At 47.7% G+C, this 24239-nt stretch overlaps 1 protein-coding gene across 6 annotated transcripts; it reads left to right on the forward strand.

Moving 5' to 3' along the window:
* Positions 1-3265: 3265 nt before the first annotated feature.
* On the forward strand, positions 3266-23730 carry LOC138594973 (fibroin heavy chain-like). Of its 6 annotated transcripts, none has more exons than XM_069666269.1 (5): positions 3266-3341; positions 4507-4579; positions 5596-5711; positions 6075-20413; positions 20459-23730. In XM_069666269.1, the coding sequence occupies exons 2-5, from the start codon at positions 4559-4561 to the stop codon at positions 22021-22023; spliced, it is 16041 nt and encodes a 5346-aa protein (XP_069522370.1). In that variant the 5' UTR covers positions 3266-3341; positions 4507-4558; the 3' UTR covers positions 22024-23730. The 6 variants fall into 6 exon arrangements, with proteins under 6 accessions (XP_069522370.1, XP_069522372.1, XP_069522369.1 ...); XM_069666271.1 differs by having other exon boundaries at positions 6075-18799; positions 19124-23730; XM_069666268.1 differs by having other exon boundaries at positions 6075-17308; positions 17339-23730.
* The last annotated feature ends 509 nt before the right edge of the window (positions 23731-24239 follow it).

The raw sequence follows: 24239 nt of genomic DNA on the forward strand, positions 1-24239 counted from the left end.
AAAATAAGTTTGCCAGGATCAATTTTCAAGTTCCACACACCATCCCCTCGTGTCCGACATAGGATGGACAGCACTGATGCTTTCTTTTTTATTTCTCACTTATTCCAACGTCTCTCAAAGTTTCTGTGCAGATTTCCCTCAATGAATAGAAAAAGATAAGATAATTCTTTATTGATCGCCAGGGGGGAAATTCGGGTGTTGCAGCAGTACAAAGACAAAATAGCAAGTGAGTAAACAGTATAAAAATAAGGATAGATATTTGTACATAACTTTAGGGCTATGTTTTGTACTTTTGCAGAGTAATTTAAATGTTTTACTACCTCTACTCTGCATGCTTTACAAAATGCATAAAATAAAAAGTAAAAGTGTTCCTCTTGATTCAGCTCACAGCAGAAGTGCAGAAGGGTAACTTGACCTGACCTTCCTTCTGCATTTCTGTATCTCCATATTCAATCTGCAAGCCAGAATGAACAGGCAGATTTAATTTTATCAGCTCTTACACAAATACTTTCCTCCACAAAAATAAACCCTCCAAATCTTTCTAAGGTTCAGTTCTGAGGACTCATCATCAGTGAACAACAAAATAGCAAAAAATAAAGTTCCATTATATTTTCCAACAAAGCAAAGACAACATTAAAGTACAATGAAATCTGTTATCACTATTACCTACACGTGCTGTAATCTATTTATTTTCTTTATGTCGTTTTTTAGCCTTTTTAGCTCCTAGTTTTGAATTTACGCCACACTCACTGTCTGGCTCAGGCTCAGCATCTCTTCAGCCCAGGCAGCAGTTTTCTACTGTACAATGTCTGAGCCCAACAGTAGACTCAGGTTAAAACTTGCAGGTGAAGAAAGTAAAACACTGAGCAGCTAACAGACAGATATTTGTATCAGGAGTTGGTGGAGACCAAAACAGTGCATATTGGACTCCTATTCATCAAGTGGGCAAAAACAACAACTCTAAAAAAAATGCCTTATTCCTGCTGGTTGTGATAAAAGGCAGAAGTTTGAATTGAGTTAGCATATTAGCAAACAACTTTGTAAGCCAATGGGGGTGGGTGTTAGCCTAGCATCAACCAATTCACAAAGTGAATAAGTCTGAAACTTTGGCCTTCAAGGGGCATTCTCAACTGGCGCAGACCAAAATGCTTCTAGACGCTACAACCAATCAGAGCAATGAAGCCTGTTACATAGCGGCTGACTGCTTGGGTCAGTAGCTAATAGTGCTGAATGATTTTGAAACAAGACTAGATCAAAACCTAGTATGTGGCTGAGCGCATCAGGCCACTGTGCGCTTTTGTGGGCAACACTGGAAGCGTGGAATGTGCGTGACGGCTGCAGGACATTTTCATTTTAAAGGCATGAAAACAGATGAGAGTCTTCACACTGCTGGTGTGACACGCACGACTCGCGTACCGAAAATGTAGAGGATAGGAGGCTCGTGCGCGGTTCTCGGCCAAAATTCACGGTGAAAATGAATTGTGATGAGTCCTATTGATCTCTGACAGCAACATCAACGTCTCTTCCTGTCGTCAAAGTCACAGGCATGGAGAGTAAAGTAGGTAGTAGTAGTAAACACTTCTGGTATGCTTTTTCAAAGTAAAAGCTCGATTTGGAAGTCTGACTCCCCTTGTTTGAACACAATGCTTTTATTTTGAAGTGTTTCCCGGGCGGTTGTTGTTGTTTTTGTTTTTTTGTAACTTTTTGGAAGTTATTTGATGGATGAAGTCACTCACAGGCTCCTAATTGCGGTTCCTGCTTAATTTTCTTCGAAATAAAAACGTAGTAATAAGTCTCCCGCAGGCCAGAAGTATATATGTTAGTAAAAAATAAATAAATAAGTTAATATAATGTACGAAATTCTGGTGCGATCTGTCCCTCTCTCCCCCTCGCGCGCTCTCTGTCTCTTCGTCTCGGCTCACACGGTTGTTTCCGCTGTGTGTTAATTAAAGTCTCGTTTCTAATGCAAAAAAGATCATTTTCTGTTCAGACCAACCCACAGAAACCTTTAAAACAAAGACCAGAAACTACCTCTGGATATGCGCACTGCGGACATGGTGAGGACAGCGGACGGGCAGCGGAGGAGCGGCCCCGCCTACTCCCCGATCAAAGTATCCAGAGCCATGTAGACAGAGAGTTACGTCAGTGGAGGTCCAATGTGCTCCAATATGCTCCATGATCCGGCATTGCAACACTCTCCCTGTGTGGCTCTGAATGTACCGTCACTCAGTCAGTCAGTCAGTCAGTCAGTCAGTCAGTCACATTCATACCCACGTGTAGGGCTGACAAAAACATCTAATTGTGATTATTTTGATTAATTTTGCGATTTCGATATGATTTGCGATATTAAATGGAACGATCATTTTTACAACATTATTCTCATTTTCACTGAAAAATATGAATTAGTGACTATGGTGTGATTTTTGCAGGGATCTGCACCAAGCGAAGATATTTATTCTTTCGTCTGTGTATGATGTGTCGGCCAGAACATCTCTGCAACACAATATTTAAATTAAAGTGGTATTTTAACACACATTTCATCCTTAATAAAATTGCGCCTCCTTCGCCTAAATTTCAATGAATTGTTCAGCCCTTGTAGCTAGCTCCAAAATCCAATTCATATGGCTTCTAGTTCAACATGAAGCATAACACAGATCAGTCCGGGTCCCGGGCTAGGTCACTGTGTGACTGTCAGTGACCCTTGACATTTTTCTTCACTACCACTATTACAAACACTGTGCAAAACAAATATACATCATAATTTAATTATTGTTGGGGCAAACTTTATCTCGACTAAAACATTTACTAGACTACATTTGTTCAGTGATTTCTCTTCTCCGATAGTCAGATGGCCTTTGTTGGTATAACACAATAAAGCATCTTGTACAAGATAAGTGCCTTAAGAGAAGTGCCTTCTTGAAGCCATGTATTTTTGTTAATGCAGCTTTTTATGCATTTATACTTTTAGTCATAAATGTTCAGTGTTTGGTGTAAAATGGGGCTAGTTATGATAATCACAGAGGTCCAAAGCATTAAAAACGACATTTCCTTCGATTCTGAGATAAATTTCAAAGACAAAGATGACACCAAATTCAGTTTTTTAACTTCTTTAATCAAACTACAGAAAGTCTCGTATCATATCCTTCTTCATAATTCTTTTGAAATACCATCAAATAAGGGCATGGTCACACTCGTTTGCATAAAGGGATTTGGCAACAACCTCTTTTATAAAAACATCCTTCCTTCTGATTGCATTTACTGCAGCAGTACCTTCGCTCTTAACACTGGAGAGAAAGCAGACGTAAACAGCTTCCATGAGACTTCTTTCTTCGACAAATGAGGTAAAAAATGTTCACTTGGCTGTATTAAGTCTGATTTTAAAGAAGAAGGTAGCAATAAGTTTAAGAATAAATTATTACTCAACTAATATCAAGTCCTATAATCCTTGAGTGGCAATGGTCCATTTAATTTTTAAATTGGTTAGCATGTTGGATGGTTGGGTTCGTATCATATTCAGCATATTTCATCAAATGCATCCTACAGACTAATTATAAAAAGGATTTGAGTATGTAGTGTGTTCACGCTGGAAGCGTTGCAACGCAAGTATACTAAAAACATTTACAGTGCATACTGGAATACATTTTAAATGTGCCTTTGATGGAAACTTTAGTCCCAAAATGTATTAAAAAAAGGAACTTCAGGCTCCACCGACTAGTCCAAATGAACTTTAGAAGCTAGTAAATCAGCTTTGTAAACAACCCATAATAGAAAACAAAATGAACAAAGATGTAGCAAGTTAGCAAATGTAAAAGTGGACATTGACAATGTGTCCCAGTTTAATGTATGTGCATTGAACTCATGCAACATTACACACTGTTTCTTAATAGTATGAAACTGCTTTTCTGTTTTTTATACTTGTAGGAGCCATGTATTCTTTGTTTTTATTGTTCATCCGGGCACCAGGGGACATAATTTGAGGCCGATTTGGCTAAAGGTTATTTAAGTTCATGTCCTGCCAGCACAGCTGTGGCTAATGGGCAGAGGCATATTGTTTTTTACTGTGTCTTGGTTTTGTCGGTTTTTCTACGTTGGCAAGATTATTTGGTTTGGTTTTAGAACATACGTTAACGGGCAGTGTAATGGTCAATATACGTTACGTAATTTAGTTTTTGGTGAAATACGAATTTCCTTCATACTGAGCACACGTAATCTAAGTCGGACTAGCAACCAGTAGCGGCTAAAGTGAGGGGCTTAGTCACTACAATACTTATTGCAAAAAATGAAAAGAATACAGTAAACACTGCATTCAATTAGTGTTATAGAGGAGAGGAAGTGTGGAGCCCAGACACATTCAAACATACTCGAAATCTGCTTAGAATTAGTGTGTAGTTTGGAATTGAGTCACAGCTTTAGGCTGTGAGACAAAGCTAAATTATCAATGGTGAAGAAAGAGATTAGGAAGGTTGAGAGTTTGACATGTTTTGTTTTTTATCCCCGGGACTTTAGTTGCTGTTGAAATCTGTTACGGCTGAACTCTTGATCCCAGGTGCCATCCCCCATGAGGGAGAAAGCTACCAAGGTAAACCTACTTTAACTTGCCAAACATTCTTGCTCAAGGTTGTGTGTTTCAAGGGAAACTGTAGGCATTTTTAACAAGATTTAAATAACCAATAACAAATGTTAAAAGATTCCTAATAATTAATAGTTGTTTGATCGATTTTTCCAAAGCTAAGTGATCATTCAGCTCATTACAAAGCTAAGCCTGCCCAATTAGTTTAATACTTCAGCAACATATAAGCAAAAGTTATTACAATGTTTTTTTCTGATTTTTTGAGGCACACTAAACAAATAGAAATGTACTGTATATAACAGCTGACAGCTACTGCTACTGATTCAGTCAATACATGTCTTACATGTACTGATTGCCTGTAATTCTAATAATACTGGTATGTTAGCATGACAACCTAAGTATTAAGATGAGTGCAGCTGAGCATTAAGTACAGCTGAGTCTGACTGAAAACATCTGATTGGATTAGATCATAGCCTTATCCTCTAGCACCACCCTCAGGCCAAACCTTACGTTCTCTAATGGAGTGGGGATTGTGATAACCTGCAGGAACCACAAAAGTAATAGCTAGAAAATGACACATTTCCTTAGAGAGAAGCCTCCTTTTGAGCCCAGTGAACTTTTAAACAGCATTGTGCATAAATAGATCTTATAAGTGACTGTATATTAATAAGGTGGCTTTATAACTAGTTTATGGGGACATTTTATTTTAGGTTTATGTTTTGTTTTGCATTAACATATATTGCCAAATTTGTCAAGACTTTGATATAAAGAAAAAAAAATAAAGAAAAAAAGTAGTCTTACTGGACATCAAAGAATACATTAAATATATAAAAGTAAAGCAAAAATGTAACTGCTAATGTGAAACTAATTTGAAAACCATGTTTGTGCTGACATGTCCTGCAGGAGAGTATATTTGCTTTTACAATTTGATAATGCCATATACTCGCTTTTGTTATTATTATTTCCTCTGGTTTTAATCCTGGTTGATAATGTTAATTAAAGAAACAAACTCTATCTGTGTGCAGATGGCTGGCCTCTGCTGGATGGCAGTGATGCTGGCCTTCTTCCTGTCTACTGAAAGCAGTTTGGCTGCTGTGGATCCGGACAGGCTTGCAACACTTGTAAATGGAATCTCAACAGAGTGAGTCAAATGTATATATATAGCTGAGGTTCTGGCAATACTGCGACCTACCTTGGTCCATTGATAGCAAACTTTTAGATCCGATGCTCAACTTAAATTAGCACATGAAGCACTAATTCTATGCCTTTTGTGTTTCAATTATATAAAGTGTTACAGAATTGGTATTTCAATAAAAAAAACCTCAGAGCTACTAAGTCCAAACGTGTAGAAATGCTGCATTCTCCAACGAGCAAATGGTACAAGGTTGTTAATAGTCAACAAAGTTTTACTTCCTTACACATCCATCAAACTGTCGACGGTATTATGTACCAAAGGATCTAAATAAAACATTGTGAAATGGTTTGTATGGTTTTTCTTTGGTAGGTATGGAACAAACAGCATGTTCTGTCTGGCTGTGAGAATCCCAATCGTCCAAAACCAGAACACAAAAAACATCCTTCAGCAAGTTTTTGACAGCGATCCTGGTCATAATGTGACAAATACAATCACTAAGGATAAGGTGTACATCGGCAGCAGGGTGGTCGCAGCCAGAGTTCTGAAACGGCCCAATAGAGGAGATTATCATGCAGAGTCACGTGTTGTGGACCACTTGCACCACTTGTTCAACTGTACTACTGAGAATGACCTATTGCTTTTCTATGTTCATGCCTCCCCGTGTGTTGAAGAATGTAACGCACATCTTGAGAATGTCCTCGGGAGGATAAATCACACTCAGCAATGGAATAATGTCGTTGTTGTGTTTTCTAATATGTTTGGGTCCAAGATTCATCCATCAGATACCAAAAAAGGGCGAAGTGGAGCCCTTCAGCTACTAAAGGCATACCAGGGAACACAAGGTCCAATTGCCCTAATAAACATATTCTTTTGTGACAGACTAGGTGGCAGTATGCAGTGCCTCTGCTGCTTCTGTGATAATCAAGTTGCACACAATTGTATTTCAAATAATAAGAAGCCTGGTCGAAGTGGAAATTTTCATTTGGGCAATGGAATTGATGAAAAGGGTAGAGATGAAAAAGGTAGTGGGGGACAACGCAGTGGAGAACAAGGCAATGAAGGAAAAGGAAGCAGAGGAAGAGGCATTGGAGGAACAGGCAGTGGACGACAAGGCAGTGGGGGACAAGGCAGCAGAGAAAGAGGAATTGAAGAAAAAGGCAAAGGCACTGGAGGAAAAGGTACTGGAGGAAATGGCAGGGGAGACCAAGGCAGTGAAGGAAAAGGCACTGGGGGAAACGGCACTGGAGGATATGACAGGGGAGACAAAGGCAATGGAGGAAAAGGTACTGGAGGACATGGCAGTGGGGGAGAAGGCAGTGGGGGAAACGGCACTGGAGGATATGACAGGGGAGACAAAGGTACTGGAGGAAAAGGTACTGGAAGAAAAGGCAGTGGTGGAAAAGGCATTGGAGGAAAAGGCAGAGGAGACCAGAGCACTGGACAAAAAGGCAGGGGAGACCAAGGCACTGGAGGTCATGGCAGGGGAGACGAAGGCACTGAAGGAAAAGGCAGAGGAGGAGAAGGCAGAGAAGAAAACGGCTGGGGAGACAAAAGCACTGGAGGACAAGGCAGTGGAGGAAAAGGCAGTGTAGAAAAAGGAAGGGGAGATCAAAGTACAGGAGGACAAGGCAGTGGGGGACAAGGCAGTGGGGGAAAAGGCACTGGAGGATATGGCAGGGGAGACCAAGGAACTGGAGAATATGGCAGGGGAGACCAAGGCACTGGAGGAAACGGCACTGGAGGATATGGCAGTGTAGGAAAAGGCAGGGGAGACAAAGGCACTGGAGGACAAGGCAGTGTAGAAAAAGGCAGGGGAGACAAAGGCATTGGAGGACAAGGCAGTGTAGAAACAGGAAAGGGAAATCAAAGCAAAGGAGGAAAAGTCAGTGGAGGAAAAGGCAGTGTAGAAAAAGGCAGGGGAGATCAAAGTACAGGAGGAAAATTCAATGGAGGACAAGGCAGTGGGGGACAAGGCACTGGAGGAAAAGGCAGTGTAGAAAAAGGAAGGGGAGATCAAAGCACAGGAGAAAAAGGCAGTGGAGGACAAGGCAGTGAAGGAAAAGGCACTGGGGGAAACGGCACTGGAGGATATGACAGGGGAGACCAAGGCACTGGAGGAAAAGGCACTGGAGGACAAGGCACTGTAGAAAAAGGCAGGGGAGATCAAAGCACAGGAGAAAAAGGCAGTGGAGGACAAGGCACTGGGGGAAACGGCACTGGAGGATATGACAGGGGAGACCAAGGCACTGGAGGAAAAGGTACTGGAGGGCATGGCAGGGGAGACCAAGGAACTGGAGGAAAAGGCAGTGGAGGACAAGGCACTGTGGAAAAAGGCAGGGGAGAAAAAGGAAGGGGAGACCAAGGCACTGGAGGAAGAGGCAGTGGGGGACAAGGCAGTGAAGGAAAAGGCAGTGGAGGACAAGGCAGTGGAGGAAAAGGAAGGGGAGACCAGAGCACTGGAGAACAAGGCAGAGGAGACCAAGGCAGTGGAGGTTATGGCAGGGGAGACCAAGGTACTGGAGGAAAAGGAAGAATAGAAAAAGGCAGGGGAGACAAAGGCATTGGAGGACAAGGCAGTGTAGAAACAGGAAAGGGAAATCAAAGCAAAGGAGGAAAAGTCAGTGGAGGAAAAGGCAGTGTAGAAAAAGGCAGGGGAGATCAAAGTACAGGAGGAAAATTCAATGGAGGACAAGGCAGTGGAGGAAAAGGCAGTGGTGGAAAAGGCACTGGAGGAAAAGGCAGTGTAGAAAAAGGAAGTGGAGATCAAAGCACAGGAGAAAAAGGCAGTGGAGGACAAGGCAGTGAAGGAAAAGGCACTGGGGGAAACGGCACTGGAGGATATGACAGGGGAGACCAAGGCACTGGAGGAAAAGGCACTGGAGGACAAGGCACTGTAGGAAAAGGCAGGGGAGATCAAAGCACAGAAGAAAAAGGCAGTGGAGGACAAGGCACTGGGGGAAACGGCACTGGAGGATATGACAGGGGAGACAAAGGCACTGGAGGAAAAGGTACTGGAGGGCATGGCAGGGGAGACCAAGGAACTGGAGGAAAAGGCAGTGGAGAAAAAGGAAGGGGAGACCAAGGCACTGGAGGAAGAGGCAGTGGGGGACAAGGCAGTGAAGGAAAAGGCAGTGGAGGACAAGGCAGTGGAGGAAAAGGAAGGGGAGACCAGAGCACTGGAGAACAAGGCAGAGGAGACCAAGGCAGTGGAGGTTATGGCAGGGGAGACCAAGGTACTGGAGGAAAAGGAAGAATAGAAAAAGGAAGGGGAGACCAAGGCACTGGAGGTGGTGGAGGACAAGGGAGTGTAGAAAAAGGCAGGGGAGACCAGAGCACTGGAGAACAAGGCAGAGGAGACCAAGGCACTGGAGGATATGGCAGGGGAGACCAAGGCACTGGAGGAAAAGGAAGAATAGAAATAGGAAATGGAGACCAAGGCATTGGAGGAAAAGGTGGTGGAGGACAAGGGAGTGAAGGAAAAGGCAGGGGAGATAAAGGCAGGGGAGACCAGAGCACTGGAGAACAAGGCAGAGGAGACCAAGGCACTAGAGGACAAGGCAGTGTAGAAAAAGGCTGGGGAGACCAAGGCATTGGAGGAAAAGGAAGTGGAGGACAAGGCAGGGTAGAACAAGGAGCTGGAGGACAAGGCAGTGGAGGATATGGCAGGGTGAGAGGAGGGGGGAGTCATAGAACGTGGTGTGGAGTCAGAAGAGGTGGGTGTTGTAGAGGACACCACAGGGTCAGAGGAGGCTGGTGTTGTATAGGACACCACAGGGGCAGAGGAGGCGGGTGTTGTATAGGACACCACAGGTTAAGAGGAGGCTGGTGTTGTATAAGACACCACCGGGTCAGAGGAGGAGTAGGTGGTGGGGGTAAAGGCAGTGGAGGATATAGCAGGGGACACCAAGGCACTGGAGAAAAAGGCAGTGGGGGACAAGGCAGTAGGGGAAAAGGCAGGGGAGACAAAGGCATTGGAGGACAAGGCAGTGTAGAAACAGGAAAGGGAAATCAAAGCAAAGGAGGAAAAGTCAGTGGAGGAAAAGGCAGTGTAGAAAAAGGCAGGGGAGATCAAAGTACAGGAGGAAAATTCAATGGAGGACAAGGCAGTGGGGGACAAGGCAGTGGAGGAAAAGGCAGTGGTGGAAAAGGAAGGGGAGATCAAAGCACAGGAGAAAAAGGCAGTGGAGGACAAGGCAGTGAAGGAAAAGGCACTGGGGGAAAAGGCAGTGTAGAAAAAGGAAGGGGAGATCAAAGCACAGGAGAAAAAGGCAGTGGAGGACAAGGCAGTGAAGGAAAAGGCACTGGGGGAAAAGGCAGTGTAGAAAAAGGAAGGGGAGATCAAAGCACAGGAGAAAAAGGCAGTGGAGGACAAGGCAGTGAAGGAAAAGGCACTGGGGGAAACGGCACTGGAGGATATGACAGGGGAGACCAAGGCACTGGAGGAAAAGGCACTGGAGGACAAGGCACTGTAGAAAAAGGCAGGGGAGATCAAAGCACAGGAGAAAAAGGCAGTGGAGGACAAGGCACTGGGGGAAACGGCACTGGAGGATATGACAGGGGAGACAAAGGCACTGGAGGAAAAGGTACTGGAGGGCATGGCAGGGGAGACCAAGGAACTGGAGGAAAAGGCAGTGGAGGACAAGGCACTGTGGAAAAAGGCAGGGGAGAAAAAGGAAGGGGAGACCAAGGCACTGGAGGAAGAGGCAGTGGGGGACAAGGCAGTGAAGGAAAAGGCAGTGGAGGACAAGGCAGTGGAGGAAAAGGAAGGGGAGACCAGAGCACTGGAGAACAAGGCAGAGGAGACCAAGGCAGTGGAGGTTATGGCAGGGGAGACCAAGGTACTGGAGGAAAAGGAAGAATAGAAAAAGGCAGGGGAGACAAAGGCATTGGAGGACAAGGCAGTGTAGAAACAGGAAAGGGAAATCAAAGCAAAGGAGGAAAAGTCAGTGGAGGAAAAGGCAGTGTAGAAAAAGGCAGGGGAGATCAAAGTACAGGAGGAAAATTCAATGGAGGACAAGGCAGTGGGGGACAAGGCACTGGAGGAAAAGGCAGTGGTGGAAAAGGCACTGGAGGAAAAGGCAGTGTAGAAAAAGGAAGGGGAGATCAAAGCACAGGAGAAAAAGGCAGTGGAGGACAAGGCAGTGAAGGAAAAGGCACTGGGGGAAAAGGCAGTGTAGAAAAAGGAAGGGGAGATCAAAGCACAGGAGAAAAAGGCAGTGGAGGACAAGGCAGTGAAGGAAAAGGCAGGGGAGATCAAAGCACAGGAGAAAAAGGCAGTGGAGGACAAGGCACTGGGGGAAACGGCACTGGAGGATATGACAGGGGAGACAAAGGCACTGGAGGAAAAGGTACTGGAGGGCATGGCAGGGGAGACCAAGGAACTGGAGGAAAAGGCAGTGGAGGACAAGGCACTGTGGAAAAAGGCAGGGGAGAAAAAGGAAGGGGAGACCAAGGCACTGGAGGAAGAGGCAGTGGGGGACAAGGCAGTGAAGGACAAGGCAGTGGAGGAAAAGGAAGGGGAGACCAGAGCACTGGAGAACAAGGCAGAGGAGACCAAGGCAGTGGAGGTTATGGCAGGGGAGACCAAGGTACTGGAGGAAAAGGAAGAATAGAAAAAGGCAGGGGAGACAAAGGCATTGGAGGACAAGGCAGTGTAGAAACAGGAAAGGGAAATCAAAGCAAAGGAGGAAAAGTCAGTGGAGGAAAAGGCAGTGTAGAAAAAGGCAGGGGAGATCAAAGTACAGGAGGAAAATTCAATGGAGGACAAGGCAGTGGGGGACAAGGCAGTGGAGGAAAAGGCAGTGGTGGAAAAGGCACTGGAGGAAAAGGCAGTGTAGAAAAAGGAAGGGGAGATCAAAGCACAGGAGAAAAAGGCAGTGGAGGACAAGGCAGTGAAGGAAAAGGCACTGGAGGATATGACAGGGGAGACCAAGGCACTGGAGGAAAAGGCACTGGAGGACAAGGCACTGTGGAAAAAGGCAGGGGAGAAAAAGGAAGGGGAGACCAAGGCACTGGAGGAAGAGGCAGTGGGGGACAAGGCAGTGAAGGAAAAGGCAGTGGAGGACAAGGCAGTGGAGGAAAAGGAAGGGGAGACCAGAGCACTGGAGAACAAGGCAGAGGAGACCAAGGCAGTGGAGGTTATGGCAGGGGAGACCAAGGTACTGGAGGAAAAGGAAGAATAGAAAAAGGAAGGGGAGACCAAGGCACTGGAGGTGGTGGAGGACAAGGGAGTGTAGAAAAAGGCAGAGGAGGTCAAAGCACGGGAGAAAAAGGCAGTGGAGGACAAGGCAGTAGGGGAAAAGGCAGTGTAGAAAAAGGCAGGGGAGACCAGAGCACTGGAGAACAAGGCAGAGGAGACCAAGGCACTGGAGGATATGGCAGGGGAGACCAAGGCACTGGAGGAAAAGGAAGAATAGAAATAGGAAATGGAGACCAAGGCACTGGAGGAAAAGGTGGTGGAGGACAAGGGAGTGAAGGAAAAGGCAGGGGAGATAAAGGCAGGGGAGACCAGAGCACTGGAGAACAAGGCAGAGGAGACCAAGGCACTAGAGGACAAGGCAGTGTAGAAAAAGGCTGGGGAGACCAAGGCACTGGAGGAAAAGGCAGGGGAGACCGAGGCACTGGAGGGAAAGATAGTGGGGGACAAGGCAGTGTAGAAAAAGGCTTGGGAGACCAAGGCATTGGAGGAAAAGGAAGTGGAGGACAAGGCAGGGTAGAACAAGGAGCTGGAGGACAAGGCAGTGGAGGATATGGCAGGGTGAGAGGAGGGGGGAGTCATAGAACGTGGTGTGGAGTCAGAAGAGGTGGGTGTTGTAGAGGACACCACAGGGTCAGAGGAGGCTGGTGTTGTATAGGACACCACAGGGGCAGAGGAGGCGGGTGTTGTGTAGGACACCACAGGTTAAGAGGAGGCTGGTGTTGTATAAGACACCACCGGGTCAGAGGAGGAGTAGGTGGTGGGGGTAAAGGCAGTGGAGGATATAGCAGGGGAGACCAAGGCACTGGAGAAAAAGGCAGTGGGGGACAAGGCAGTAGGGGAAAAGGCAGGGGAGACAAAGGCACTGGAGGATATGGCAGTGTAGAAAGAGGAAGAGGAGATCAAAGCACAGGAGGAAAAGTCAGTGGAGGACAAGGCAGTGTAGAAAAAGGCAGAGGAGACAAAGGCACTGGAGGACAAGGCAGAGGAGACCAAGGCACTGGAGGAAAAGGCAGTGTAGAAAAAGGCTGGGGAGATCAAAGCACAGGAGGAAAAGTCAGTGGAGGAAAAGGCAGTGGAGGACAAGGCAGTGGGGGAAAAGGCAGTGGGGGAAAAGGCAGTGGAGAACAAGGCACTGTAGAAAGAGGCAGGGGAGATCAAACCATGGGAGGAAAAGGCAGTGGGGGACAAGGCAGTGGAGGAAAAGGCAGTAAAGGAAAAGGCAGTGTAGAAAAAGGAAGAGGAGATCAAAGCACAGGAGGACAAGGCAGTGGGGGAAAAGGTACTGTGGAAAAAGGCAAGGGAGACCAGAGCACTGAAGAACAAGGCAGAGGAGACCAAGGCACTGGAGGAAAAGGCAGTGTAGAAAAAGGCTGGGGAGACAAAAGCACTGGAGGAAAAGGCAGTGTAGAAAAAGGCAAGGGAGACAAAGGCATTGGAGGACAAGGCAGTGTAGAAATAAGAAAAGGAAATCAAAGTACAGGAGGAAAAGTCAGTGGAGGACAAGGCAGTGGGGGACAAGGCAGTGTAGAAAAAGGCGGTGGAGGAAAAGGCACTGGAGGACAAGGCAGTGTAGAAAGAGGAAGGGGAGATCAAAGCACAGGAGGAAAAGTCAGTGGAGGACAAGTCAGTGGAGGACAAGGCAGTGGGCGAAAAGGCAGTGGAGAACAAGGCACTGTAGAAAGAGGCAGGGGAGATCAAACCATGGGAGGAAAAGGCAGTGGGGGACAAGGCAGTGGAGGAAAAGGCAGTAGAGGAAAAGGCAGTGTAGAAAAAGGAAGAGGAGATCAAAGCACAGGAGGACAAGGCAGTGGGGGAAAAGGTACTGTGGAAAAAGGCAGGGGAGACCAGAGCACTGAAGAACAAGGCAGAGGAGACCAAGGCACTGGAGGAAAAGGCAGTGTAGAAAAAGGCTGGGGAGACAAAAGCACTGGAGGAAAAGGCAGTGTAGAAAAAGGCAAGGGAGACAAAGGCATTGGAGGACAAGGCAGTGTAGAAATAGGAAAAGGAAATCAAAGCACAGGAGGAAAAGTCAGTGGAGGACAAGGCAGTGGGGGAAAAGGCAGTGTAGAAAAAGGCAGGGGAGACAAAGGCACCAGAGGAAAAGGCAGTGGAGAACAAGGCAGTCTAGAAAAAGGAAGGGGAGATCAAAGTACAGGAGGAAAATTCAGTGGGGGACAAGGCAGTGGGGGAAAAGGCCCTGTAGAAAAAGGCAGGGGAGACCAAGGCACTGGAGAAAAGGGCAGGGGAGACCAGAGCAGTGGAGGTTATGGCAGGGTAGACCAAGGTACTGGAGGATATGGCAGGGAAGACAAAGGCACTGGAGGAAAAGACAGTGGAGGACAAGGCAGTGTAGAAAAAGGCGGTGGAGGAAAAGGCACTGGAGGTCAAGGCAGTGTAGAAAGAGGAAGGGGAGATCAAAGCACAGGAGGAAAAGTCAATGGGGGACAAGGCAGTGGGGGACAAGGCAGTGGGGGACAAGGCAGTGGAGGAAAAGGCAGTGTAGAAAAAGGAATGGGAGATCAAAGCACAGGAGGAAAAGTCAGTGGAGGAAAAGGCAGTGTAGAAAAAGGCAGGGGAGACCAAGGCACTGGAGAAAAGGGCAGGGGAGACCAGAGCACTGGAGAACAAGGCAGAGGAGACCAAGGCACTAGAGGACAAGGCAGTGTAGAAAAAGGCTGGGGAGACCAAGGCACTGGAGGAAAAGGCAGGGGAGACCGAGGCACTGGAGGGAAAGATAGTGGGGGACAAGGCAGTGTAGAAAAAGGCATGGGAGACCAAGGCATTGGAGGAAAAGGAAGTGGAGGACAAGGCAGGGTAGAACAAGGAGCTGGAGGACAAGGCAGTGGAGGATATGGCAGGGTGAGAGGAGGGGGGAGTCGTAGAATGTGGTGTGGAGTCAGAAGAGGTGGGTGTTGTAGAGGACACCACAGGGTCAGAGGAGGCGGGTGTTGTATAGGACACCACAGGTTAAGAGGAGGTTGGTGTTGTACAAGACACCACCGGGTCAGAGGAGGAGAAGGTGGTGGGGGTAAAGGCAGTGGAGAATATAGCAGGGGAGACCAAGGCACTGGAGGAAAAGGCACTGGAGGAGAAGGCAGTGTAGAAAAAGGCTGGGGAGACAAAGGCACTGGAGGAAAAGGCAGTATAGAAAAAGGCAGGGGAGACAAAGGCATTGGAGGACAAGGCAGTGTAGAAAGAGGAAGGGGAGATCAAAGCACAGGAGGAAAAGTCAGTGGAGGAAAAGGCACTGGAGGACAAGGCAGAGGAGACCAAGGCACTGGAGGAAAAGGCAGTGTAGAAAAAGGCTGGGGAGATCAAAGCACAGGAGGAAAAGTCAGTGGAGGAAAAGGCAGTGGAGGACAAGGCAGTGGGGGAAAAGGCAGTGGGGGAAAAGGCAGTGGAGAACAAGGCACTGTAGAAAGAGGCAGGGGAGATCAAACCATGGGAGGAAAAGGCAGTGGGGGACAAGGCAGTGGAGGAAAAGGCAGTGGAGGACAAGGCAGTGGGCGAAAAGGCAGTGTAGAAAAAGGCGGTGGAGGAAAAGGCACTGGAGGACAAGGCAGTGTAGAAAGAGGAAGGGGAGATCAAAGCACAGGAGGAAAAGTCAGTGGAGGACAAGTCAGTGGAGGACAAGGCAGTGGGCGAAAAGGCAGTGGAGAACAAGGCACTGTAGAAAGAGGCAGGGGAGATCAAACCATGGGAGGAAAAGGCAGTGGGGGACAAGGCAGTGGAGGAAAAGGCAGTGGAGGACAAGGCAGTGGGCGAAAAGGCAGTGGAGAACAAGGCACTGTAGAAAGAGGCAGGGGAGATCAAACCATGGGAGGAAAAGGCAGTGGGGGAAAAGGTACTGTGGAAAAAGGCAGGGGAGACCAGAGCACTGAAGAACAAGGCAGAGGAGACCAAGGCACTGGAGGAAAAGGCAGTGTAGAAAAAGGCTGGGGAGACAAAAGCACTGGAGGAAAAGGCAGTGTAGAAAAAGGCAAGGGAGACAAAGGCATTGGAGGACAAGGCAGTGTAGAAATAGGAAAAGGAAATCAAAGCACAGGAGGAAAAGTCAGTGGAGGACAAGGCAGTGGGGGAAAAGGCAGTGTAGAAAAAGGCAGGGGAGACAAAGGCACCAGAGGAAAAGGCAGTGGAGAACAAGGCAGTCTAGAAAAAGGAAGGGGAGATCAAAGTACAGGAGGAAAATTCAGTGGGGGACAAGGCAGTGGGGGAAAAGGCCCTGTAGAAAAAGGCAGGGGAGACCAAGGCACTGGAGAAAAGGGCAGGGGAGACCAGAGCAGTGGAGGTTATGGCAGGGTAGACCAAGGTACTGGAGGATATGGAAGGGAAGACAAAGGCACTGGAGGAAAAGACAGTGGAGGACAAGGCAGTGTAGAAAAAGGCGGTGGAGGAAAAGGCACTGGAGGTCAAGGCAGTGTAGAAAGAGGAAGGGGAGATCAAAGCACAGGAGGAAAAGTCAATGGGGGACAAGGCAGTGGGGGACAAGGCAGTGGGGGACAAGGCAGTGGAGGAAAAGGCAGTGTAGAAAAAGGAATGGGAGATCAAAGCACAGGAGGAAAAGTCAGTGGAGGAAAAGGCAGTGTAGAAAAAGGCAGGGGAGACCAAGGCACTGGAGAAAAGGGCAGGGGAGACCAGAGCACTGGAGAACAAGGCAGAGGAGACCAAGGCACTAGAGGACAAGGCAGTGTAGAAAAAGGCTGGGGAGACCAAGGCACTGGAGGAAAAGGCAGGGGAGACCGAGGCACTGGAGGGAAAGATAGTGGGGGACAAGGCAGTGTAGAAAAAGGCTTGGGAGACCAAGGCATTGGAGGAAAAGGAAGTGGAGGACAAGGCAGGGTAGAACAAGGAGCTGGAGGACAAGGCAGTGGAGGATATGGCAGGGTGAGAGGAGGGGGGAGTCGTAGAATGTGGTGTGGAGTCAGAAGAGGTGGGTGTTGTAGAGGACACCACAGGGTCAGAGGAGGCGGGTGTTGTATAGGACACCACAGGTTAAGAGGAGGTTGGTGTTGTACAAGACACCACCGGGTCAGAGGAGGAGAAGGTGGTGGGGGTAAAGGCAGTGGAGAATATAGCAGGGGAGACCAAGGCACTGGAGGAAAAGGCACTGGAGGAGAAGGCAGTATAGAAAAAGGCAGGGGAGACAAAGGCATTGGAGGACAAGGCAGTGTAGAAAAAGGCAGGGGAGACAAAGGCATTGGAGGACAAGGCAGTGTAGAAATAGGAAAGGGAAATCAAAGCACAGGAGGAAAAGTCAGTGGAGGACAAGGCGGTGGAGGAAAAGGCAGTGGAGGAAAAGGCAGTGGAGGAAAGGGCAGGGGAGATCAGAGCACTGAAGAACAAGGCAGGGGTGAACAAGGCAGTGGAGGAAAAGGCAGTGTAGAAAAAGGCTGGGGAGACCAAGGCAGTGGAGGAAAAGATAGTGGGGGACAAGGCAGTGTAGAAAAAGGCATGGGAGACCAAGGCATTGGAAGATATGGCAGGGTGAGAGGAGGGGGAAGTCGTAGAACGTGGTGTGGAATCAGAAGAGGTGGGTGTTGTAGAGGACACCACAGGGTCAGAGGAGGCTGGTGTTGTATAGGACACCACAGGGGCAGAGGAGGCTGGTGTTGTATAGGACACCACAGGTTAAGAGGAGGAGAAGGTGGTGGGGGTAAAGGCAGTGGAGAATATAGCAGGGGAGACCAAGGCACTAGAGGAAAAGACAGTGGGGGACAAGGCAGTGGGGGAAAAGGCAGGGGAGACAAAGGCACTGGAGGACAAGGCAGTATAGAAAGAGGAAGGGGAGATCAAAGCACAGGAGGAAAAGTCAATGGAGGACAAGTCAGTGGAGGACAAGGCAGTGGAGGAAAAGGCAGGGGAGATCAGAGCACTGAAGAACAAGGCAGAGGAGACCAAGGCACTGGAGGAAAAGGCAGTATAGAAAAAGGCAAGGGAGCCAAAGGCATTGGAGGACAAGGCAGTGTAGAAAAAGGCAAGGGAGACAAAGGCATTGGAGGACAAGGCAGTGTAGAAAAAGGCAGGGGAGACAAAGGCACTGGAGGAAAAGGCAGTGTAGAAATAGGAAAGGGAAATCAAAGCACAGGAGGAAAAGTCAGTGGAGGACAAGGCGGTGGAGGAAAAGGCACTGGAGGAAAAGGCAGTGGAGGACAAGGCAGGGTAGAACAAGGAGCTGGAGGACAAGGCAGTGGAGGATATGGCAGGGTGAGAGGAGGGGGGAGTCATAGAACGTGGTGTGGAGTCAGAAGAGGTGGGTGTTGTGGAGGACACCACAGGGTCAGAGGAGGCTGGTGTTGTATAGGACACCACAGGGGCAGAGGAGGCGGGTGTTGTATAGGACACCACAGGTTAAGAGGAGGCTGGTGTTGTATAAGACACCACCGGGTCAGAGGAGGAGAAGGTGGTGGGGGTAAAGGCAGTGGAGAATATAGCAGGGGAGACCAAGGCACTGGAGGAAAAGACAATGGGGGACAAGGCAGTGGGGGAAAAGGCAGGGGAGACAAAGGCACTGGCGGACAAGGCAGTGTAGAAAGAGGAAGGGGAGATCAAAGCACAGGAGGAAAAGTCAGTGGAGGACAAGTCAGTGGAGGAAAAGGCAGTGGGGGAAAAGGCAGTGGAGAACAAGGCACTGTAGAAAGAGGCAGGGGAGATCAAACCATGGGAGGAAAAGGCAGTGGGGGACAAGGCAGTGGAGGAAAAGGCAGTGGAGGAAAAGGCAGGGGAGATCAGAGCACTGAAGAACAAGGCAGGGGAGAACAAGGCACTGGAGGAAAAGGCACTGGAGGAGAAGGCAGTGTAGAAAAAGGCTGGGGAGACAAAGGCACTGGAGGAAAAGGCAGTGTGGAAATAGGAAAGGGAAATCAAAGCACAGGAGGAAAAGTCAGTGGAGGACAAGGCGGTGGAGGAAAAGGCAGTGGAGGACAAGGCAGGGTAGAACAAGGAGCTGGAGGACAAGGCAGTGGAGGATATGGCAGGGTGAGAGGAGGGGGGAGTCGTAGAACATGGTGTGGAGTCAGAAGAGGTGGGTGTTGTAGAGGACACCACAGGGTCAGAGGAGGCTGGTGTTGTATAGGACACCACCGGGTCAGAGGAGGAGAAGGTGGTGGGGGTAAAGGCAGTGGAGAATATAGCAGGGGAGACCAAGGCACTGGAGGAAAAGACAGTGGGGGACAAGGCAGTGGGGGAAAAGGCAGGGGAGACAAAGGCACTGGCGGACAAGGCAGTGTAGAAAGAGGAAGGGGAGATCAAAGCACAGGAGGAAAAGGCAGTGGAGGAAAAGTCAGTGGAGGACAAGGCAGTGGAGGAAAAAGCAGTGGGGGAAAAGGCAGTGGAGAACAAGGCACTGTAGAAAGAGGCAGGGGAGATCAAACCATGGGAGGAAAAGGCAGTGGGGGACAAGGCAGTGTAGAAAGAGGAAGGGGAGATCAAAGCACAGGAGGAAAAGGCAGTGGAGGACAAGTCAGTGGGGGAAAAGGCAGTGGAGAACAAGGCAGTGGGGGAAAAGGCAGGGGAGACCAGAGCACTGAAGAACAAGGCAGAGGAGGAAAAGGCACTGGAGGAAAAGGCAGTGGAGGACAAGGCAGTGTAGAAAAAGGCTTGGGAGACAAAGGCATTGGAGGAAAAGGCAGTGTAGAAAAAGGCAAGGGAGACAAAGGCACTGGAGGAAAAGGCAGTATAGAAAAAGGCAAGGGAGACAAAGGCATTGGAGGACAAGGCAGTGTAGAAAAAGGCAAGGGAGACAAAGGCACTGGAGGAAAAGGCAGTGGAGGAAAAGGCAGTGTAGAAAAAGCCAGGGGAGACAAAGGCATTGGAGGACAAGGCAGTGTAGAAATAGGAAAGGGAAATCAAAGCACAGGAGGAAAAGTCAGTGGAGGACAAGGTGGTGGAGGAAAAGGCAGTGGAGGAAAAGGCAGTGGAGGACAAGGCGGTGGAGGACAAGGCAGTGGAGGAAAAGGCAGCGGAGACAAAGGCATTGGAGGACAAGGCAGTGTAGAAATAGGAAAGGGAAATCAAAGCACAGGAGGAAAAGTCAGTGGAGGACAAGGCAGTGTAGAAAGAGGAAGGGGAGATCAAAGCACAGGAGGAAAAGGCAGTGGAGGAAAAGGCAGTGGAGGAAAAGGCAGTGGAGGAAAAGGCAGGGGAGACCAGAGCACTGAAGAACAAGGCAGAGGAGACCAAGGCACTGGAGGAAAAGTCAGTGGAGGACAAGGCAGTGTAGAAAAAGGCTTGGGAGACAAAGGCAGTGGAGGACAAGGCAGTGTAGAAAAAGGCAGGGGAGACAAAGGCACTGGAGGAAAAGGCAGTGTAGAAAAAGGCAAGGGAGACAAAGGCATTGGAGGACAAGGCAGTGTAGAAAAAGGCAGGGGAGACAAAGGCACTGGAGGAAAAGGCAGTGTAGAAAGAGGAAGGGGAGATCAAAGCACAGGAGGACAAGTCAGTGGAGGACAAGTCAGTGGAGGAAAAGGCACTGGGGGAAAAGGCAGTGTAGAAAAAGGCTGGGGAGACAAAGGCACTGGAAGAAAAGGCAGTGTAGAAAAAGGCAAGGGAGACAAAGGCATTGGAGGACAAGGCAGTGTAGAAATAGGAAAGGGAAATCAAAGCACAGGAGGAAAAGTCAGTGGAGGACAAGGCAGTGGAGGAAAAGGCAGTGGAGGACAAGGCGGTGGAGGAAAAGGCAGTGGAGGAAAAGTCAGTGGAGGACAAGGCAGTGTCGAAAAAGGAAGGGGAGATCAAAGTACAGGAGGAAAAGTCAGTGGGGGACAAGGCAGTGAAGGAAAAGGCCCTGTAGAAAAAGGCAGGGGAGACCAAGGCACTGGAGAAAAGGGCAGGGGAGACCAGAGCAGTGGAGGTTATGGCAGGGTAGACCAAGGTACTGGAGGATATGGCAGAGAAGACAAAGGCACTGGAGGAAAAGACAGTGGAGGACAAGGCAGTGTAGAAAAAGGCAGGGGAGACAAAGGCACTGGAGAACAAGGCAGTGTAGAAAGAGGAAGGGGAGATCAAAGCACAGGAGGAAAAGTCAATGGAGGACAAGGTAGTGGGGGACAAGGCAGTGGAGGAAAAGGCAGTGTAGAAAAAGGCATGGGAGACCAAGGCATTGGAGCAAAAGGCAGAGGAGACCAAGTCAGGGTAGAACAAGGAGCTGGAGGACAAGGCAGTGTAGAAAGAGGAAGGGGAGATCAAAGCACAGGAGGAAAAGTCAATGGAGGACAAGGTAGTGGGGGACAAGGCAGTGGAGGAAAAGGCAGTGTAGAAAAAGGCATGGGAGACCAAGGCATTGGAGCAAAAGGCAGAGGAGACCAAGTCAGGGTAGAACAAGGAGCTGGAGGACAAGGCAGTGGAGGATATGGCAGGGTGAGAGGAGGTGGGATTCGTAGAACGTGGTGTGGAGTCAGAAGAGGTGGGTGTTGTAGAGGACACCACAGGGTCCGAGGAGGCGGGTGTTGTATCGGACACCACTGGGACAGAGGAGGACAAGGTGGTTGGGGAAAAGGCAGTGGAGGATATGGCAGGCCAGACCAAGGCACTGGAGGATATGGCAGAGGAGACCAAGGCGCTGGAGGAAAAGGCAGTGGAGGACAAGGCAGGATAGAACAAGGAGCTGGAGGACAGGGCAGGGGAGGATATGGCAGGTTCAGAGGAGGTGGGAGTCATAGAACATTGTGTGAAATCATGGGAGGTGGGTCTTGTATAGGACACCACCTCCTCATAGGAGGACAAAGCAGTGGAGGACAAGGTGGTGGGGGAAAAGGCAGTAGAGGATATGGCAGGGGAGACCAAAGCCCTGGAAGAAAAGGCAGTGGAGCACAAGGCAGTGGAGGAAAAGGAAGCGGAGATCAAGGCAGTGGAGGATATGGCAGGGGAAATCAAGGTACTGGAGGAAAAGGCTGTGGAGGCCAAGGAGGTGGTGGAGCAGGCAATGGAGGACAAGGATACCACAGGGTCAGAGAAGCAGAGGAGGTGGGTGCTGTACAGGATACCACAGGGTCAGAGGAGGTGGGTGCTGTACAGGATACCACAGGGTCAGAGGAGGTGGGTGCTGTACAGCAGGCGTTCTCAAACTGTTTCGGGCCACGGACCCCTTACAGGGGAAAACATTTTCCAAAGACCCCCTCATAATCGTAACAGTGATTAAGCATATGCTTACTACCATTTGCACTCTTAGATGCCATTGGAACTATTTGTATTGTAAAACTTATCAACCGGAATACGTCAGAGCTGTTTCATAGTGATAAACAGAAAAACATTTCAATTTGAATCATGTTGATACTACTTAAAAACAGAGGGGCATTTTATTCGAAATTATTGTGGACTCAACTTGACAGCATTTATACTGTGGTGCTAAATGGCAGTTCTTAATGATGCAGCACAATTTTGTCAATTCTTATAAATGTATTATAATTATTTTGCGGACCCCCAAGCTATGGTTCGCAGACCCCAAGGGGTCCTAGGAACACACTTTGAGAACTAGTGCTGTACAGGATACCACAGGGTCAGAGGAGGTTGCAGTCATACAAAGACAGACTCCTTTATCTTAAAAACAAGACTAAGGAGAGAATTCACTAAGAATGAATGCTGGCCACTAATCGCACCATAAATTGCGCATCATTTGCACCCACTATCTGCAACATCTCAAATTCCCATTCACAAAGCAAATTGCAGTAATGATATTTAAGCGCAAAAACATGGCCATAAAGTTTTTTTGAGATCCATGCAGCTTGCTCTTGTTTTGTGTCCGATTGTGGAGAGTTGTCTGCACCTCCACTCTCTGCACCAGAATTTTCTGTTTTAAACTTTATTCCACTCAATTCAGTTGAGATATTTCATTACAGAAATGGGGAACTGACCAGCAGGGTCAGTGCAGCTAGCATAACTAAAATGCAACTATAACAGGCATGACTTTTGAAGCACTTCTATGCTCTATTCTTAGTTTAACCCTATTACCTTCTAAACTTATAATCCCCTTACAGTAGTCCCTTACACACTGCCAGTTCAAGACGGTATTATTACACCTGTGTTATGTTCCATCCTCTATGTGTAACGCACAGAGGCGGGATGGTGGGGCGAATTTGTTCCGCCTCTGAGCCGGCTTTGGAGGTAGTAAAAGAGGCATAACAGAGGCAAAACGGTGTCTGTGTGAACAGCCAAGCTAGCAGAGACGAACAGCACTGTGTGTGTGTATTTGAAGCATGCACTGTTTGTTTACACCTCACACACGTTTTGCTTCCGCAACGCCGCAGTAAAAACACACACCGAGGTGGCTTTACACCGGCGTTGCTTGGTGCAGTGTAAAATGACAAAGGCTGCATGACGGCAGAGCTTCGTAACGGCGCTGAGGCAGAACCACAGTGTGTAAGGGGCTACTCAATGAGGTGATCTTGTAGTGGACTGCTAACACCCCCCAAGTTCATACCTGTATTATTAAATATTAAAGATGCGTTGGATTATGAAGTTGTGAAGACCTGATGCTTATATAGATGGACCTTCAATCAAAACAAATATCAAGAAGAAGCATTTTGTTGTTCTTATTATTAAAAAATTACAAACTATTGGGACAAAAACATTTGTCTCAACTCTGATTCTCCACTGCTTTTGAGTGAATCTGAAGAACCACAAATAACCTTAAATTAAAGATTGGACCAAACATTTCTTTCTCAATTTGAACTTAGAATTTTTTTTTTTTTAACCTGACATGAAAAGTATTTGCTGTAATTGTCCTCAGTATTTGCAGTACTCATGTTATTGTACTCTTTGCTTTGGTTAAGCAGTACCCAAGTCTACCATTGTTCTGTTCTTTTTCTTATTAAAGCTCGGCTTAGCATTGGTTCCAGTTTGTCTTTGACTTAATCATTTGGTATGAATTGGTGGTCTGAATAACAGTACTGCACTATTATGTACAGTGCCCATCATTGTTTTGATTCTGTCTGCCTTTACAAATTAGCTCAAGCGGTTAATGCTGTGGTGTGTTGCTTAAGTTTACATGCTTATGTACTAATCAAAAAGCACAAAATAGATAAATAAATTAACAGATCAGTCCATTCAGTTACATTTCAATATTAAACTGAGTCTCTCCTTCACCAGATGGAGTCCCACTGAGTTAAACAGATATATGGCCAAGAGAGCAGCCTCATCACTGTCACGTTGTATACATATCATACAACACACACTAGACAAACATACAACTAGACAAAAGAACAGTCAACTATCAATGCTATGACACATTGCACTAACTTTGCAAGATATTAAACTGCACGGGTATGTGAAACTGAAGAAAATCAAATGAGCTTTGGGGGTGAAAGAATGACTCATGCTAAAAAATGTTCTAATTATTCACA

Source organism: Semicossyphus pulcher, unplaced genomic scaffold (assembly GCF_022749685.1).
Source record: "Semicossyphus pulcher isolate SPU_LCO1_2020_fin unplaced genomic scaffold, fSemPul1.0.p SCAF_17, whole genome shotgun sequence".
Lineage (NCBI taxonomy): Eukaryota > Metazoa > Chordata > Actinopteri > Labriformes > Labridae > Semicossyphus > Semicossyphus pulcher.